Here is a 21,464-nt window from a genome sequence, read left to right as displayed (position 1 = left end):
GTCGAACTCGGTTATTACGATCTCGGACATTGCGAGATCTTGGATGTAATGAGGAAACATTCGTTTATGATTTTCTCCATACATTTATTCACTGTTATAACGAGCAACAATCGTTATAACAGTGTACAAAAAATTATCCACGCATATGGGTGAAAAACCCAAGGTTTGTGAAGTCCGTAGGTACCTACCAGCGTTCATTACAATAAACAATTTCTTTTGTAGTTTATGAATGCCATGCTTGTTTTGGGGAAAAATTCTAATTGTTTATTATTGTTTGAATTGCGACTTATGTGACCGCTCATTTAAAAATACCTATTCTCTGATATAACGAGTAAAGCTTATAACGAGCAAATTCAGTCGGTCCCATCTTATTCATAATAACCAAGTTCGACTGCATATAGATATATATACATCCCATAATTAAAATACTAAATGTTACATCCAAAATGACAGTTTTATATGTTATGACATATAAATATATACATAATAAAAAAGATTTCAAGTTTTACACATGTATATTTTTTATAAAAATCGATGTTTTTTAAAATAGATATAAAAAATATTAAAACTATGAATTAATCAAAAATCTCTTCGGTGATGCTTAGAAAACATAATAAACTAAATTTTAATAATAAATATGACCATAAAATATATGTAATAATAGGGTGCGGTCCGATTCAACAAATTCACATTTTATATCATGTTTTACAATTGTAAGTTTATCTTTGACTTAAAATAAAAAATATTTTTCTTTTTAATGTTTTCAGATACACATCTATTCATTGATACAGTTGAAATTGTAAATTATCAAAAAAATATCTCAAATTGCAAGCTTCGTATTTTTCCGCTAGGTGCCTCTTTAAAAAAGGCTCAGTGAAGACTTCGCCGTAATCATTCTATATATTATGTAATATTATTTCTAATTTATTTCCCATGATGGCATCTCTGAAAATTGTAAACAACATCTGACGTTTACATTTTGTGTTTTTATGGTTATTGAATTTATTTTGTACAGTTTTCATATTTTTGTCATCGTTTAACAATTACAAAATAATTTACCTAACCAATGGGAAAGAGAAATTTTAAATATGGTATTATTTTCAATAGAAAAACGGAACGAAGCTATTTATGACGAGGTGAACCATACGCGGCAGACGTCATTTCCACTTCTGTACCGTTTCTCAATACAGTTTTTTAATTTTACTACCTCCCAAAAGAAGTATAACTTCGATTGGAAGTGGAAGGAACTAAGACTGGCGATTCTGTTTTCATTTAATAATTATTTATATTGTATATTTCAATATATGTGCGGATGAGCCACGTTAATAAAGAACATTCAGTATATAAGCGAAAGAATTCTTCAGGGGAATATCATTTGCATTTTATAAAACTTGTGTCAAGTATTGTATTGAGTCCGTGGATCTTCGAAATATTATTTTAGTTCTTCAATGGAAACCAATTCATTTGAAACGATGGAGCAGCCAAGTAAGAATTGTAAATATTTTATAATACTTTTATAGTACTTGAAACTTACCGATATTCATTGTTTTAACTTTTTCATTGGACAACCATTTTTGGTACCTATTATATATATTATATACATATATTATGATATGTCTATTTCCAAGTACCGATATGATATACTTATATATTACGAAGGCCGAACAAATCCACGCCCTTAGTTTCCTAATACTATTGTTATTAACTATTATTTTCAACGAATAATTCACAAGATTTAATTATGACATAATTCGACGTGCCCTAGAAAAACCATTATAAGTCTGAAAATAGCGTATTAAGTTTTATTAGCTTTTTATAATATCATATTTTTTGTGCATGTCCTATTTCTATCAATTCTATATTTTTAATGAAAATTTTGTTACGAAGTAGGTATAAAAAATAGATATTTTATTGATGGTGTAGTAAGTAGTGTTATGTACTAATTTCATCACAACTTCTTTATTATTCCATTATAAACATTTTTCCTGAATGTTTATTATTTCGTAATGTACATATTCTGATTATTTATAAAAATATCAATAATAATTTGCAAAAAAATGCATAAATACATTTAAATTATAAAAACTCCTTATAAAAATATATATATATATATATATCAATATGTCCCTATATCCCTTGTTAAGATTTTATAGACACGCTGTACTATTTCGAGTTAAATATTGCGCAATATCAATTTTTCCGTAAAAGAGCGTTATAACTATAGTGGTAATTAATAAAATCGTAGAGTAAGAAAAATGCGACGTAAAACAAGGTTTCTCTCTCAGAATATGAATGTGTTATGCGGAGTCAGTAATCTATTTCGTCCGCGCAAAAGCATGTTGAATCGAGTCGAAATATAAAGTGCGTAATATTATTCCAAATAAAAACGATTTTTGGACATTATCTCAGCTGTTAATTAATTAATCACCATTAAATTTTTATAGGAATATAGACCATAAAATGCTCTATCTGATTTACTTAAATAAGATAAGAAAAAACTTACTCATTTTATATTATGAATTTAATAGCGTAAATATTTTAGTTTTTTCGCTCTCCTGAACATTTATGATTTTAGACTTACACCGGTTTTTCCTGGGGCCGTCGAATTGTAACATTCTAATTATTGAACATACATAATTTATTAACATAAGTATGACGCCTATAACATAGTGGTCTAGTGCATGGGCGTGAAACCCAAGAGATGCAGGTTCGATCCTGCAGGGTGTCTTACTTTCTTCAAAAAAGATTTTTTCTATTGGTTGTAATATATTTCTCAGAAGTGTTTTCAAAATTATGTATGATTTGATATTAAATTTCAATCTACTATATGATTCAAAGTATTGTGTCTGTGATAATAATCTTATGTCGCAGAAACCGACATATTAATCATAACCAAAGATTCCCTAACACCAACTTATACATTTAGAGTAAGAGGTTTTTGGGTTTTTATTGCTTTTGATAGGTTTTGGAATATATTATCATCATTAATGGTGCTACAATCCTTTCGGGTCACGGCCTCCCTCAAAATCTTCCATCCTGGACAATCCAGTGCCAACACTCTCCAGTCGCTTTGGTCGAGCATTCTTAATTCCCATGCATTCCAGCCATCTTAGTTTTGGCCATCCAGGTCTTCTCTTATCCTCAGGGGATGCGTTCATAGCCCGGCTTCCTGGTAACTCTTCTGGCGTTCTATGCACGTGAACGGTCCAACGCAGTCTGCATTTTCATATGCCTTGTGATCTTTTTGCCTCCATAATGTATGTAACATAACTCCTCATTATATCTCTATCTCTAGATGACATTTTTTGAACACCCCCAATGGTTCTTCTCAAGAATCTGCTATTAAAGATATACATATTTCTCTCATTCTGTTTGCTGAGTAACCCAGCATTTCAATTCATGAGCGCAGGAGAGTTTTATATAGAATTGTTTCGGTTTTCCTTGAGTGACCCGTTTTTCGGAAGTCTTTCGAGACCAAAATAACACACCTGTGTTATTAATGTCTGTGACAAGGGATCCGAGATAAACAAACTTGAAAAGCATCGCCAACGATAAGGTAGCTATTATCACTAGTTGATGCATGTTTTAATTTTGTTTATTCGTAGTTCCATGTTTGCAGCAGCTGACTTTGGAAGATATAGCTCATTACATAATATATTATGTGACATAATATCGTCACTGTTCTGGCAGAAGACACTAATTCGAAAAAATGACATATTGAGTTAGTTATACCAAAATGTTCCTTATTTCAAACTTTACCGTCTGGAAAAACACACTAATTTTTATAAAATATACATTTACCTAAAAACAGTTTTCTGCAAACGCACTAAATGAAAAATTACGAAATGTTGCCTGGAAATAACAACTAATTGAGTTAGTGTTTTCTGCCAGGACCATTTTTGCTTTTCACCTTATACTGGCAAGCGACTTAGTGTCTATATTCTCTACAATTCTACAACAATATTATGATCTGAGAGATTGACAGAGCCTGATTAGCAATTATAAATATTGCTTTTAATCATCATAGTCCTTTTATTTATACATTTATTATTTTATAATCAAAATCGACAACAAGCCACTGATGTATAAAATACATTAAAAAGATTATTTACATGTAGTCCAGGTGCGTTACCTAACAAATCGTATACATAATCATAGACATACTTTTGTGATTTGTCTACTTGGAATGATAGTATACACGAAAGGTTATGGTACCAGGTCAGGAAGTGGTCGTGACTCCCAATCCTCACCTCCGTAAATTGGTACTTGATGAGAATCCCGCGCGTACATCGGGTTCGTCGGAATCATATAAAGTTTGTTTTGCAATTTGTCTACCTGAGACGATAGTACATATACACGAAAAGATATAGCACCGTGCCAAGGAGTCGACGTGGCTCTCACTCCTCACATCCTCGATGGGCACCACGAACGCACCTCTGATTCACCTGCACAATATGATATACCTACACGGTCAATTTTGTAATTCGTCTACCTAAGACAATAGCAAGTAATACACGAAAAGCCACGGTAGCAGCATCGGAAGCAGTCGTGAATCCAACTCCTCACTACTTAACTTGGAACTACAATTACACTGTGTGAGCATCTTAGTTTCGTATTTATATGAGAGATGCAGTATGACTTTGTATATTATTTAACGCTGGCCATTGTCAAGAATATAGGCATGGTGCCATTGTATCCAGCCAGTGTATTGGTTACTTTGGTGTTAGCATCATTCTTCTTTTTCATAGTAGGAACCTCATGGCCGAAGGTCGTGACTCATATGGGCTCCACCCCTCTGTACACCCAACTTCGTGTTCAAATTAACTACGAATTTAATATGTGCTTCTACTAACAAAGCTCACGTGACTCTTCTAACATGAAAGACGCAATTGTTTCATTTGTGATATATCTACCCGAGGCAATAGGAAACCAGGATAGTCATGTTTCCAGTCGTAGAAGTGGTCATGCCTTTCACGAATCACCACGTAACTTGACTACATGCACATGGTTGATTTTCTATTAAGCCACTGTTGAAACACTTTTTCGTAATAATTATGAGAGATGCAATTTATTTTATGATTCGTCTGCAAGAGCTATATGCACAGTGACGTCCCGTGGGGGTAGGTAGATTGAGCGTCGCTTGGGGGCGGCAGTTACCCGAAGAGCGGACAATCGAGGGGAATCATTAGGTATATATAGAAATAGCTACCTAAACTTAGTTATAACGGAAATATCTTTCCTTAAAAAAATCAGCTCACTGGTTGGAAACAAAGTGTATTCATAATTACTAAAAAGGTTTAATAGGACTGTAATTTTTTGTCTCGCGATGCCTAGCTTACTTCCGTTGTCCTTGGACGTCACGTCCTTGCGCACATGCGCAGATTAGCGAATTGCATTTGAATTATAGGTAGGTACCTACATACTTACATACCCTAATTTTAAAAAAATCCAAATATTTTTGCCAGTCATTCGCGAGCCTTGGAAGTTGTTACGTGTATTTTAAAATGTATCTGAAACCGTGGACTCACAATATTTTTTGTCTATTGAAGTAGAGATGTATTTAAATTAGATTTAGTGGTATAAATAGGTATTGTTAGTAATGTATCCATACAACACATTTCTTAGATATTGGTGTCATGAAAGGATGATAAAAAATATGGTAGGTATAAAAAAAATTAGGCGGCATTTCGGCACTGCTTAGGGGCGGCATTTTGTCTTGGAACGTCACTGCATATGCAGTAACTCAATTGATATTTTCTGGGACAACAAGGTGTCTGTAGGTGGATGTATTTTCGATGAAATTGTTCGCCAAGTGAAGCTGGGCTGAAAAACTTTTGACCGTCTGAATAATGTCTTCAAAAATGACCCGTGCCTTAAGCGCAAAATGTTAAACCAGTGTGTGCTTCCCGTAATTACAAGTGCATGTGAAACATGGACCCTAAGTAAAGGAAAGACCCAGAAACTTATAGTAGCACAGCGTGGTATAGAGAGGTGCATGCTGGGCATAACGCGAAATTACCAAAAAGTGGAATGATTGTATAAGAGAACAGACAAGGGTTTGCGATGTAATAGTGTTCTCTAAAAACCACAAATGTAAATGGGATGGATACATAGCTCGAAAAAGGGACAACCGATGGACAAATGTAGTCATCCAGTGGTACCCAAAAGGTACAAAACGTCCGCAAAATAGACCTAGAGGCCGCTGGATCGATGAAATGGTTAAGTACTGCGGAAGTACGTGGCAACGCAACGCACAGGATAGAGAGAAGTGGAATCAGCTTGGAGAGGGCTTCATCCAGCAGTGTATTGATTCAGACTAATGATGATGACTCTAACGATGCTACTTTTCCACCAATGATAGTTACTCTGAAATTCCCTTAATTAATATGTCTTCTACAAGTCACTATTTACACATGTACCTACTTATAATCTCTACGCTCTATAAGAATATACTATTGCAGTATGTATCTATCACATTTTTTTTATAAAAATACCTAGATAATTTTACGTACCAAAATTTTTCCCTAAAACTATGACAATGGCTTGAGAATATTCTGCATTTTTCTCCTGGCAGAAAACACTAAATAACACTTAGTGTAATCAGTACCGCTTAAAAAGACAAAATGTGTTCTGGCAAAAAACACTAATTCGTTTTTTTCTAAACAAATAAGAAAATAAACATAAAAAAAGAAAATTTTACCTTTTTTTTTAACTTTAACATTCTTAATAAATAAACAGTCTTTATTTTAAAAACTTCAAAGTCAAATTACTCGAAACTAGTATTCTCGAATTAGTGTTTTCTGCCAGAACAGAGACGATATTATATTATATATTTTAATTTTTTTAATTGGCTGTACAATCCTACGTAAATTTGGGCCGCCTCACGAAGAGGTTAATTAATAGATTTTTGTTTTACGACAAATGGATGTTAGTCATTTACTCAACTTGGTCCATACTCTGGGTTTTGCCAGACCCAAGATTCGAACCCAAGATCAACGACATTATAAACATGATGTGTAGCCGCTCGACCATCGTATCATGAAGTAATTTCATAAAGTAGTCGATGCAAGATCACTCTCGTAGGAGGGTGTGCTTGACATTATATGATTTTCAGAAAATGCCAAATATGGGACTAATTTTCAATAGTGGACAAATCTAGGCAGGTTTATTTTAAAACAGTGTAAAATTCATTTCAACCAATCAAATCAAAGGTTAATAACCTTTTAACTACCGGTAGGTGTATGTATGGCGATACCTTGCACGCCACGAATTTTATTGCAAAAATAAAAAATGTAGTTTATTTATAAATGAAGAGTGCACCGACTGTGCCGCCAACTGTCCATAATAAAAAAAATTTAAATGTTTATGATTTGTAACATCTTTAAAATAATTGATTTATGTTAGTAGAATCCCGTTTAAAGCGGTACGTCCAAAGACGTCATTTTTGTCTGAGCGGCGTTCCGTTCACAGAAAAGTTCGCGTCTTAAGACATTATTAGCAGCCACCTGTTAAAAAAGCAGTAAACACAAGCTTTTTAGAAATGAAGAATAAAAATATTGCATTTTCTTGCTTTGTGAAAAAGTGGATTTGGCCAAATTTGAAAACTACTTTCTGATTTATGGAATATGTATGTATATTATATAAATTTTATCATGGCCCCCACAAAGGGAGGCTGACAAGGCTCAAAGTAAAAAAAAAAATCACCAGTGGGCTACCTTTACTTCGAGAATAATAAGATTTTAAAATATGTATTTGTGGGATGTAATTTTTGATTATTATGTGTCAATACTCGACAACTAATTATTCCTAACCCGATAACTAACCATAATTCAAGTGAATGTTTAGGAAATACAAAAAAAATGTTTGAATACGATAAATTTTACCTCTAACACCACTTGGAAAACACTGCTTTAGAGTATCATACTGTCATTAGCCTTAGCGATAGGTAAGGGACCCGTCAAAGATCCTGGCCTGGGGCCCGCTTCAGGATGTGGGGGCATGATTTTGAGCATAGATGGAGCTTGCTATAGAAAATATATTTTAAAGTAGACACAGTTTCTGTGCAAACACTTTATGTATCGATACTTTGTTAATATGTCTGTGCACACTCTGAATGTTTTCCACGTTAGTATTTCATTAGATTTCATCGTGAGAAGTTGTGTTTTGCTCCATCAAAATATTATTAAATCGGCAGGCATAGTTATTTTATTAGCGTATGTAAATGATTTTTTTTTAATTTTAATCTGTAATTACCAGAGTGCATTTATTAGATAACCTTTTGTAGTATATGTTTACAATTATCATCGGCTTTATAATCTGCGGGCCTTACCCGGAAAACGGCATTAGCCTCAGTGATGATATATCTCTTTCCACACAGTCGAAGACACTGACCGTGCTTTTCCCTTCTGGTCTGTTGAAGAAAATTCAGTGCTTGTATGTCTTCCATCCTTCGGTGTGCCCAACAGAATCGCACCATTCCCACATCATCATAGAGAGTTCATGGTTGTAGCTTGCCACATACTATCTTGCTCCCAGATATATGAATTTGTTGACTTTAAAAATATTTTGTCGCAGGCCAATTGTTTTTGCTTCATTGACCTATTGAACTATTTTTACCTACATGGCATTCATTCCTCTACATTCAATGGAATTGGTTGTCACTGACATCATTAAGATAATTTCCAATGTTTTTTTTTTTCAGGTGTAAAATATATTCATTCCAGGTGGGGTGTTTCCCCTACAAACATGTTGATAGTTTCTGTATTACTGTCGGTGTCTGTCACTGCGTGCATATTGTTCGGTGTCCTCTACCATTCGGATCCTCAACCGACATCACACCCGGCAACTGGTGTTCAGACGTGGCACCTTAATGAAGATCTTGTCAAAAATGTTCCAATCAACACTCAAATAGGTAAGATTTATAAATTTATGTTATTGAACTTAGTGTCATTGTTGCGCTTGCAAAACTGGCTATGTTATGTAAAATATTCGTATTCAAAGCTGATTCAAATAATATAGCATAACAACTCTAACTTAACAGACAGTCATTATATTCAATTTTGCTATAATGGTATTGAATTGATTTATTGGTTTATTATATACCTATATATTTTTTTATTTTACCATGTCCGATCCTAATAAGATCATATGGGCCTCCACAGAGTTGAGGTTTGAATTAAACGATTTTTGCTTTAATGAGAAATGGATGTTAGCCTCTTGCTCAACCTATTAGGTCCTTACTCTGACTCAAACACAAATTGAAAAACAATATGTGTATTTGCCAGACCCAGGATTCGAACTTGGGACCCACGACGTTATAGGCTGACGCTTAAGCTATTCGGCTATCGTGGACGTATAGTACATTAAATTTGAGGTTTATGAATTTACAAAGTGAAGGATGGAAGATGATGAGCATAGCGCGCAATTTATTAAGAGCAGAAAACCATGATTTTTACGTGATATCAACGACTGTTAACAGTGTTATCATTATTAGTTTTGACAAATCTACATGAATAAAATACAACTAGGCGGCATTCAAACCGATCAAATAAAATAAAGATATATATCCAAATTGATAACCCTCATATTAAAGATATTATTTTTTACTTTAAAAAGGAGAAATAAGAAAAAGAAGAATGTTTAAGAATTCAGTAAATGAAAGGGAACACAAAAAATAAAAGGTTATAAAGGAAAAATAAGGAAAAGTAAAATAATATGGGAGTTCTGTTCTCCCACTTGCCTACAATGCAGATACGGTCTCTGTGTATATAAGATATACTGGCAAGCCAAATTTGGTTTACAGAATGATCAGTTATTAATTTTTTTTTAAATTCCAGACAAAGTTCTTCTGCTGTCGAAGAGTCTTCGAATGGTGTCCCGCTTGGAATGGCTTGCCCAGCCTTCCAGCGCTGAATTGGACAAGCTGGAGACTCCTGTCCCGTTTGTCATCATTACCCATACTGCTACGGAGTTCTGCACGGACCAGGTAACATTAAAACCCATTTACATATTGGTGGCGCTTATAGCAGTGGACTATATAATTTGAAGGTGATGGTGGATGGTAGATTATGGATGTAGGGGGGGGGAGGTTTACAGACACTGACCTTTGATGTTGAGAGGGCTGGCGCGAACTGGGACTGGTTTGGTGTTCACGCACTGGTAAATGGATGATACACTTTTGGGTGGACGATATATTATGAGGTTGATGAATGATGATGGTAAGTTCAGGATGGATGATTTATGGACGTCACTCAAACCGTAACAGACTTAGTGCAACGAAGGTCGAACAGATATGTTTTGTGACAACTTTTGAATCACTCTGTGTAACGCGATGCGGCTTGTAGCGAAGTAGCTTAATAGCGCCCGTATACGTGCATGGATTTACTGGCAACAATAGCGAATAAATTAAACTATCATGACAATAATTGTTTACACACAAAAGTGCTGACTGTCTCGCCAATCTCATTCTTCAAGCGTAAGCAAACACTTATGCATGTTGCAACTATTGCGTGAAAATTTAGAAGCCGCTGAACTTTTTGTACTTTTTTGTTATAGCCGCGATAATATGTACTACCAGCAGTAAATCCATGCACATGTAAACGGGCTATAATGCCAGATAAATACTTACATTTTTTTTTCCGACCATATCCGATCCTAATAAGATCATATGGGCCTCCACAGAGTGTAGGTTTGTATTGTACGTATAACAGATTTTGTTTTTACGAGAAGTGGATGTCAGCCACTTGCTCAACCTATTAGGTCCATACTCTAACTCATACACAAATTGAAAAACAATATGTGTACTTGTCAGACCCAGGATTCGAACTTGGGACCCACGACGCTATAGGCCTACGCTTAAGACGCGCACTATTACGTTCTACATACCAGAAAAATACTTAATTACTGATAACAACCTATATAAATTTAACCAATTTAACACGTTCACAAAAATTAAATAGTATATCAACCTTTATGGTGCCATGAAACATAGGTTAATCACACGATACACCAGTGACAAAAGGTGGAAGTAGTGTATGGAGATCTGACATAAATAGTGCACACCGAACTTTGTCAGCCATTATTTGTTTTCGTAATGATGATGATAAACCTATTAGTTTTATCTGAACCATATAATATTTGTCGATGTCTACTGTATCTAAAGGTTTTTTAATTTCATTTCAGGCCTCCTGCACATTTTTCATCCGGTACATTCAAACATTCCACATTGAGTCGCGGGGTTGGGCCGATATTGCCTATAACTTTGTCGTCGGCGGGGATGGATCAGTGTACGAGGGCCGAGGCTGGGACAAGATGGGCGCCCACACCAAAGGCTACAATTTCAAAAGCGTTGGTATAGGATTTGTTGGAACATTCAACACTGTATTGCCTAATGATCGGCAGTTGATGGCTGGCAAGAATCTTATTGAGCTCGGTGTGGCACTGGGAAAGATCGCCCCCGATTACAAATTATTTGGCCACAGACAGTTGATACCCACTCTCAGTCCGGGTGATACGTTCTTTGATGAAATACAAACTTGGCCTCATTTTTCAAATGAAACAGATTAGTTATTGGCTGATATCATTCTTTCTGATGTTTTAGAAGATGAATACTTTAAAATATTTGTGATTTAATTTTTAGTTTTTGATTATAAATAGTAGACTAGTCAAGATTGGACCCATGGTCATCGTCCAAGATATAGAACTGAGATTTTGCAAGAATTTAGGTCTCATCTTCCTTATTAACCAAAGAAAGTTTTCATCGATCTGAGTGGCATGAGGCATTTTATGAGCTGGTCTACTTCTTTTAACTAGTTCTTCACAAAATTTCTGGCTTGGCTTGTAATTACTATCGATAAACAATAATTGATACATCTAATTAATTATATCATACACACAATATGATCATAATGCACCATTATTGAGATAACAAGTATCATCCCTATTATTGTCATGAAATAGAATACTGTTGATATTTGTGTAGGAAAAATAATGTTATTTATTCATATCACTGACTTGTGAAATATTAAAATGTCCATATATTTTTCCCATAAATAATCAGAATATATGGAGTTAAATTGAGTAACGAGCCACTTTATTAACGTTATACTTTTTATATTGGTAGATATTTTAGATAGAAAAGCTAATGCCATAATTGTGGGATTGATGAATTGAATGCCCAAGATTCAGGATGTCAAGATCACAAACCATACTGCATACTTACCAACCTTTAGCTTTTTTGATCGCAGCTCTTGGACGTATTCCATTACAACATCTTACAAACAAATGGTATGTTATGACTAGGTTATTTCCCATTAATTTAATAAAAAAAAATCAAAAAGAAATAGTTTTTTTTGTCACTATACGGTGGCCGTGGGTCCCAGGTTCGAATCCTGGGTCTGGCAAGTACACATACTGTTTTCCAATTTGTGGGTGTCAGGGTATGGACCTAATTGGTTGAGCAAGTGGCTGACATCCATTTCTCGTAAAAAACAAAATCTGTCAATACAAACCTCTACTCTGTGGAGACCCATATGATCCTATTAGGATCGGACATGGTCGAAAAAGAAGAATAATATCTAACTTTAATTTGATGTGTTGTTTTTTATATCTAGCGAAGATATTTTAAACAACACATTATCATATATGGGACAGAACCACCCACAAAATAGGCCGTAGGCACTTGTCGTATCAATAAAGACTTTATTTTGGTCATAAGGTAGGTGGTTAAGAACTGTCGTGTTCGGAAACTTGTACGTTTGCAGTTTACCATATCACAGTTCACTGTGAAATCGGAAATATATGGCCGTATATTAAAGACAGTCCAACCTCTTTGGGTCGTATAGTACTGACATAAAAATCATGGTTAAATAAAACACGGTTCTTGTCGGTTTACACTTTACAAGCAGCCAGCAGCAAACAAATTTTGAAAATAGCCGATATACTGGATTATTCTTTAGGTTAGGTTTTCATTCTTGAATTCATGATCAGCTAGTATATGGTCGTCTCTTTCCGATAAGAGAGCTCACGGCGAACTGTGCCACGGTAATATTATGTTTTACGTACAATTTACATGTAATCAAGAACTGTATCTTTACCAAATTTCAGCTCACTACCTCGAACGATGACCACCCCATACATTCAATCAAATATGTCTAGACCAGTTAATTTGTGATCTGTTATTTCAAATATATAGTAGGAACTCAAGTCAAATAAATGTTGAGCATTAAAAACTGAGTTATTTCCTAAAACCATATAAATTTACCTACATATTCATAAAGACAATTAAATCTTTCAATAAAACATATAAAAAAAAGTTGTAGGTTGTGTCATGCTATAATTAAAAATAGGAAAATAGAAAATATTGACTATTTCATATTAATAATAATGGCAGTCAACCCATGCCATAGTTATTATATTATAGAATATATTGAAGGATATTCATTAAACCTGTATCAGGCTGAACTAGAATAATATCAGAGTGAAGTTGGATTGGACAAGGATTCATAGACTAATAGACATATGAGTGTTTAAATTACACTATCACAAATTTCACTATTGTTTGTTGCCTGCATCAGCTGTCAAAAATCTGCAAGTCTTTCATAACAATTTTAAATCTCTCTAATTGCCAATAATATGAATTATTATTGTTATACCCAATTTGTTGTCGAGTGCGTGTAGTTTTAATTTTAAATGGCATGATATACCAATACGTGACGATGAGTCAAGATGTAAAACATTCCGAAATGATTGTGTAAGAAATTAATATTCAAATAGAATTGAAAATGTAATTATTTATGTATTAAGGTATGTGAACTTGCCTAAAGGTCGGTACTGACTTGAGCAAATTTGTGCGCACTAAGTTCATGTTCGTAGACAGTGGTTTTTTTGGGGGATATAACACACGGTTATACATTTGAGGCCAAGCGCTAATGTTATACGTGTACGAACGTTCGTGCGGATAAAAAAACTTGTACATACAATGTTGTTGGTGCGCGTAAAATCCCGCTCCAGTTGTTTTAATTGTATGCGCACAGACGTATACAGACTTGAACACATCTAGACTGAGCACACACGTTCTTTGATGAAATCGAAAAAACCGACAAGCCACGGAGAGTGTTCATTCAAATTTGGCCTTATTCTGACATGAGCAAATTTGCTCAAGTCAGTATCGACCTTTAGGCAAGTTCACAGGTTTGGTAGTGCAATTATAACCTATGTCATCCGTATGGAAAAATCAAAATATGACGAAGAAAAAGAAACAAACCGCTATGTTTCATTGTCAATTTTCCGACATATAAAATATAATTTTTTTTCTGGTTACCAATTTAACATCATAAAATGTTTATTCAAATTACAAAAGTGTTTCTACTGTCTTTTATTGTTATTCAGATAACATTATAGGAATTTGTTTATATTGTAATATATGCGTAATAATGTTATTTTAAACCTTATTATATTCTAATGATGGTGCTACTCTCTGGTATTTGAAAATATGTGTCAAAATAAAGTGTTTCTTAAAAAAATATGTAAGGATAAAAATGAAACTTTTTTAATTTTTTGACTGATGGTTATGTGTAATAATTTTATATATTTATAATGATCTTAAAAATGTTTATTTCACACTCTCATGTTTTAAATGGTTTGCAGTCTTCAACAAATTTCATATTATACTATACCTGGTTATTTCTTTTCAATTCTCTCTTCAATCTGTTATATTGCGATAAATCTGATCTGAACATTATTGATATAAATAAGACGATAAATTGTTAATGAATACTCAATTTTGGATTGAAAAATTCAGTAAAAAAATCTCCATTTATCTCATGCTCAAATACCTATTGAATAGTTAAAAACAATTAATTATACTTGCCTAATAGAATAATAATTATAGTTGTATTCTTTATTGACAATTTGTATTATGACAATATTAAAATTATACCTATCTGCAAAAAAATATGATAAATTTATGTAATTATAATTTTGGTTTCCATATTAATTTAAATGCTATTTATTGATGGACATATTCTGTTACGTCAATAATTATTGTGAAATTTTCTATGTAACCTATCAATAATTTAGCTGTCAATTTATTCTGGGGAAATATGTGTATATTAATAATTATATGTAGTGAATTATTGTAGTTTACCTTTATTACCGTGGGTACTAGAGTACCTTTATTCCATTTTCTTTACATGTATTATGGCAGGTGCCAGATTATATTATTCATCTTTTTTTATTAAGCTACAAAGTCTCGTTTGAGGCTTATATAGCTGTACATTTATAGACTGTTATTACATTCCATTGATACAAGTATTAACACATTAACCTTATCACTGCCAGCCAATTTATTTCTACTAGGTGGACACTTGTAGGCCAGCTATTTTTGGAATAAAATAAATCCCTTAAAAAATAGAAAATAGGAACAGAATGATAAATATTTGTGAAAACTTACTTTATCATGAATATTTTCACACTAAAATGATAAATATTGTTTAGAAAATATACACAAATAGTTTATTCAGAAATTATAACGTTTACTAGAACCCGCGAGTTAACTCGTCTGTAGCCTGACGGGACATAATGCTTTGGCGAGTTAACTCGTCCGTGGCACTCATCAGGTTAATTATTATGTTATATTAAAAAATATATATATTATTCATTATGGGTAAATACATAAAATTGCATGTTTCAACCATGTGGTATTATGAATTATACTTGCGGATTACATTCTTCCAGAAACGTGTAGATACACAAAAATGCTTTGGTGTTTGGCTGAGCTTATAAACATCTCTAGATAAAGTGGTACTTAATTGAAAATTTTGACTACCTTCTAAACCTTTGTCTATGACCATCATAAAGCGGTCATTGCCAAACAATGTTATTTATATCTTCATTGTTTGTTATACCTAAGCGATAGGGATGCTGCAAGATAACAGTGATTAACTGTTACAATAATTGTTTCCCTATCGAGGGTTTGATTTACTACTGTAATATATGTGATTGAAAATACTTTTTGCTTTTTGTTATATCCTGTTCATTTAATGTATTTTCTGTAATAATTATTCATCTACTATTTAAAAAAACATATACTGTATTTTTTCTGTATAAATAGTGGCATGTGCCCTACAATAGAATCTCCCTAATTCGGCACTATAAATGGATAACGTTGCGAGATAAATAGAATGTATGGAAAACTGGAAAATAAAAATCATGCCTATATAGGGGGAGCCTATAAAGATTGTATCCAATCCCATCATAATTTTTTACTGATCCGAAGAAAGATGTCTTGCATATACAAAAGTATTATTTCCACAATCAATAATTAATGAAGTCACCCAAATGGTCAAAATGTTCTCTAAAACCTTTCAATAAATCTTTTTCATACGTATGCAGTTCGCCGTATCACACTTCACTGTGAAATGTTGTATCGGAAATATATTGTCGTATATTAAATACCATTCTTTGGGTCGTATAGTACTGACATAAAAATCATGTCTAAATAAAACACGGCTCTTGTTGGTTTATACTTTACAGGAAGCTAGCAGCAAACAAATAGGCGATTATTTGTTAGGTTAGTTTACGTTTTCATTTTTGCCAAAATCAGCTATGAAAATTGAATTAATGTTCATATTGAATGTAATAAAATTGAAAACCGTATAGTATACACTCATCTCTTTCCGATAAGAAAGCTCACGGCGAACTGTACCACGGTGAAATGTTTTATGTACAATTTACATGTAACCGGATAATGTTCCCCATTATTTTAAGGAACTGTCACAAAATATAATATTTATACATAATTTAATTAAGAATGATGCGAATGCCAGCAACGCTATTTTTATTCGTTTTGTTAATCTGACATTGACTTCAAAATAATGTAAAAAGATAGTAAAAAAAATGCTGATTTCTAATATTCATCAAAATAATGAATTATCGATGATTCTTCTCATACTCAAACCATGTTTACAAACTCTCCAGTAATTTACGCAAAACTAAATATTCATAAAACGCAACAAAAAAAAAACACTTGGATAGTGCTGAATTATTGGACATGGAGTGCCCGATTAGTATGATTCTACTAAATTCATTCTCGTCTACGGTAGTGATTCCCAACCTTTTTTGTTTGCCGGACCCTTGAAACATTTTTTTTAATCTCGCGAAACCCCTAATTGGCTGACACAAATTAAGGTGCAGGGTGATAAATTACAAAATGGCCATAGTAAGTAGTAGACAACAACATACCTGAGCAGAGAGTCGCCGATTCAAAACAACTCTTTACTATTTTAGTACCTTTCAAATGTTATTTAAATTCATTACCTATAGCAATATGTGTGTCATCTGAAAATTTATAAAGCTATGATTTACACCTCTATTAACATTCACAGGATATTAGTTAGTGCCCCAGTGCGAAAAATTTGTATTCTTCATGTAATCTACCATCAAAAGTTGCATTATTCGTATTACTCCTTAATTTGCCCTTTTTTGGATGAGCTTTCTCAAATTCTCGCGGAGCTCCTAACAGATCTCGTGTAGTACCAGGGTTCCGCGGACCCGGTTGGGAATCACAGACCTACATTGACTTGCAATTTCACTTCTGGGCATTACAGCCTTTCTATAATATTTACTTTTTAATTTAATATACAACCATGTTATGCAATGGCATTATTATTATAGTATCAATATTAGCAGTGGTACGGGAGGTAAATAATAGTTATTTAATTTTTTTCTTTTGGCAACACGTTTCTAATTTTCATATCAGTATATAGCAGGTGAAAAGCGTTTCTGATATCTAGTTGTTTGTAATCATTTAAATCAATGATGCACAACCATGTCATTAACTCATTCACCCCGGAACATTTAATTACCACATTTAAATAACATGCTAATTATATCTAATGCTGACACAACAGCTGTGCCGTCAGCGCTGTAAGGATTAAGACCAATTTATCTGTTTTCTAATTGAAGGGGATACAAGTCAAGTCATTGATACTGTCTATCGTACGTACTCTATAATACTATATAGTCTCTCCATGTCAATGCTGCTCACAGCTAGTGTCTTTGAACATACGCCATCTTTCAAGTGGAATTGAAGTGAAAAATACTGTGACATAACTGATAATAAGATAGAAAATATGAAACCCAGGCGCCATAGACCATGGCCTTGAGACGAGATTGGATTTATTACTTAATAACGGTCAGATCACACGCAAGAAATACAAAGTCCGTTGAGTATCCACAAGACCAATATTGAATACGCCTTTCGTTTATGCAATAAACTTTAATGCATATTATGGTACGGATGTAACTATTAAAAATAACATTTTTTAACACGTTTTAAGTTTATCTCATTTATCTACACTACTCAAGAATTACACCTTACAGCCTCACCCAGATAGTAAACCACTTCACTTATTTATGTGTTCCCTAGAACCAAGCTATAACGAATCGACTATATCTCTACATTACAGCCTAAATCAATATTATTCATTGCGGCACAATAAACTTTTAAAGTTTTAATGAATAGAAGAGCTGGAAGAGCTTGGCATTTATTGAATGTCTCTCGGCCGATTGCAAGAGCCGCATTCTCCAATTCTTTGGTCACATGGTAAAAAGAGATCTGAGCAGCCTGGAGAGAACAGTGTTCTCTGGTGGTGTCAAAGGGATGAGGTTGCAAGGTGTGCAGCTTTCGGATGGAGTGAAACTATCAAGAAAGCGACTGAATTAACAATAACTGAAGCTACAAGAACAGCATAAGATCGCTCTAGATGGAAGGAGATTGCTGGCAATGCCTGTAAATTCAGTAATCACCATCCTCAGAAATGAGGCAAAGGATATGAAGAGAGAACATAATATGAAAATATTGAACCATGTTTCACTAAAAATCTGTACCTAAGTAATAATTATTATTAAGATATGATGAAATTTTTTTTGCATTCCTTTTTCATTTATTCGGTGGACCTCAATACATGCATGGCGGGTTGTGAACCACTGATTTAAATCATTGATACTTGAAATTTAATGTAAATATTGCCATGATTTAAATAAATATATAACCCATATTTGTAGACTTATGACATTTCTAATTCGACAAATTTTAATTAAATATAAGTTTTTACCTGTATATATAATAAAAATTTACAAATGACTGTGAAAATTAAATGATTAATATGTTATAAGTAAGTGTACAAGTTCTTATGACACCATGCACATGCTCTATATAATTTTGTATAAATACCATGAATTAGAAATACTATTTTGATAAATATACATTTAACACAGAGTTTAATTTTGATATCTTGTTATGTACTTATAACTTCTTATACCTATATTGTAAAATAATGTATAAATAAAAGATGTTTACATAAGATGTATTTTTATTTATATCATGTAACACCTTTTTTAAAGGTCAATTTTTAATTTTGACTGCCATGAGCAATTATGAAGTGTGCCTTAAGATATTGTTGTGTACAGTAAAATTCAACATTGCATGATTCGTAGCATTTTAGGATCCATCAAAAATATACTAACACTGATAAAGTCAATCGATTTAAATTCCCTTTCAATGTTTAGTTGATGTTTCAATGGAAACCCTAGTAAAGAATTGACGTGTGTACAAACAAAAGCGGCAGTTTCCACTTTCATAAAATGTTGACAAATCAATAAAAACGTTTTATTTCTTTCTTTATCTCTTTTCTTTTTACACCCACGATGGCCGCGCGGCTTAAGCATTGGCCTATCGCGTCGAGGGTCCCGGGTTCAAATCCTGGGTCTGGCAAGTACACATTGTTTTTAAATTTGTATACGAGTTAGAGTATGGACCTAATAAGTTGAGCAAGTGGCTGACATCCATTTCTCAAAAAACAAAATCTGTTAATACAAACCTCCATTCTGTGGAGGCCCATATGACCCTATTAGGATCGGACATGATCGGAAGAAGAAAGCGTAGAACTTTTGAGAAAAGTATTTTAATTTATTCTTATAAGTAGGGCTTCCAATTAAAAAGGGTAAAAATATTACCCGGTTTATGGTTTATTTTGGATTAGTTAACCGGGTTAAACTGTCAAATTTAAAAATAACTTATTTTCATGTGTAAATATTAGTTATTATATTATTATATTAGCGTTTTTTCTTTTATAATGGTTTAATTGAAAAAATACAAATTAGTAATTTGGTACTTTTATTAGTTAAATATGTACCTGAATAGGTATGTGTAATATTATATAAGGTAATTAGGTAATGAAACATAAAAAATATCACAATTGGCATTTTACTCACTTCAAAATATTAAAATAAGACAATATACCTACATACCAGTGAGGAGCATCCCTAGCAATATTCGAAAAATAACATACCCACCTATTCTAAAGGTTATATAATATTATTATCATCAGCGGGGATCGATCCACTGCTGGATGGAGATCTCCCTTAGCTGACTCCAATCTTCTCGGAGACTTTCACGGTGGGTTCTTATTATTCACATTCTACTAGGGTTGTCCGTAAAATAAGGTCTCCAATTTTTTTTCACCAACAAAAACATGTTTATTTGCAATGAATTATACATTATTGGTAAGCCTGGACTTTCTAATATTTTTTTACATAATCCCCGTTACGATCGATGCATTTTTGCATGCAGTGTAGCATTTTTCGTATACCCGTGTCATAGAACTCTTCCGCCGCGGCGTGCAGGTAGCATATGACCTATTCTTTCAATTCCTCGTCGGTCCTGAAATTTGTCCTACCCAGGTGTGACTTCAACGCAGGAAATAGATGATAATCACTTGATGATGCCAGTGACAATTGAATCCAAGAATTGCTTGCTGTCTTCTGCGTACCAATCAAGGAAATCGCGGGTCGCTTCAACTCGTTGCCATTGGTGATCTCTGATGAGCATTTTGGGCACACACCTTGTGATAAAGCAAATTTTCTGTCAAAATCTTGTCAATAGTAGTCTTACTGACATCAGGGATAAATTTTGCACCGCTCCCGAATCGTCATCCATTGATCTTCAAGCTTTAACCTCTCCTTTGCAATCGTTTCGTCCGAAACCGATGGCCGTGCGAAACGTTGTTCATCATGGACGTATGTACATCCGTTTTTAAACTCCGCACCATTTTCGCACGTTTTTGATGTCAATACACTTTACATAACTGTCGATAAATTTCTATAGGCATAGTGTCGTTAGCACACAAAAAAAAATAACAGAACTTAACTCACACCTGGCGGTAGCGGCGAGTGGAAACTCCATCGCGAACAGCTACCAAACCAAGACTAAGTGTCGTAGACAGCTCGGAGTGGTGGAGATTTGTAGATAGATGGGAATCAAACTACACGCCAGTGTTGCCGGATCTTGTGTTAAAGCATTCCTCGTGACTCCAGCGCCCTGAAGACCTTATTTTTCGGACAACCCTCGTATATTTTAAATATTGAACATACATAAATAACTTGAAAACACCTCAGATGTTTCC

At 33.7% G+C, this 21,464-nt stretch overlaps 1 protein-coding gene across 5 annotated transcripts in view; it reads left to right on the top strand.

Moving 5' to 3' along the window:
* LOC147079412 (peptidoglycan-recognition protein 2-like) overlaps window positions 1–19,364 on the top strand; it is a 41,310-nt gene extending 21,946 nt beyond the window's left edge. For 2 of the 5 annotated variants that reach the window (XM_085940832.1, XM_085940827.1), the window contains exons 2-4: window positions 8,702–8,911; window positions 9,837–9,985; window positions 11,182–19,364. In XM_085940832.1, the coding sequence (XP_085796958.1) occupies window positions 8,702–8,911; window positions 9,837–9,985; window positions 11,182–11,565 (743 nt within the window). In that variant the 3' untranslated portion in view covers window positions 11,566–19,364. Of the gene's footprint in view, window positions 1–1,370; window positions 1,495–8,701; window positions 8,912–9,836; window positions 9,986–11,181 lie in introns of those variants that run through there. The other 3 variants (XR_015069471.1, XM_085940840.1, XM_085940836.1) reach the window with 3 other exon arrangements.
* Window positions 19,365–21,464: the final 2,100 nt, after the last annotated feature.

Source organism: Rhyacophila brunnea, unplaced genomic scaffold (genome assembly GCF_057557595.1).
Source record: "Rhyacophila brunnea isolate RB1 unplaced genomic scaffold, BYU_Rbru_1.0 scaffold_1, whole genome shotgun sequence".
Lineage (NCBI taxonomy): Eukaryota > Metazoa > Arthropoda > Insecta > Trichoptera > Rhyacophilidae > Rhyacophila > Rhyacophila brunnea.
Note: the sequence above shows the minus strand (reverse complement) of the source record. Positions and strands in the feature narration are given on the sequence as shown.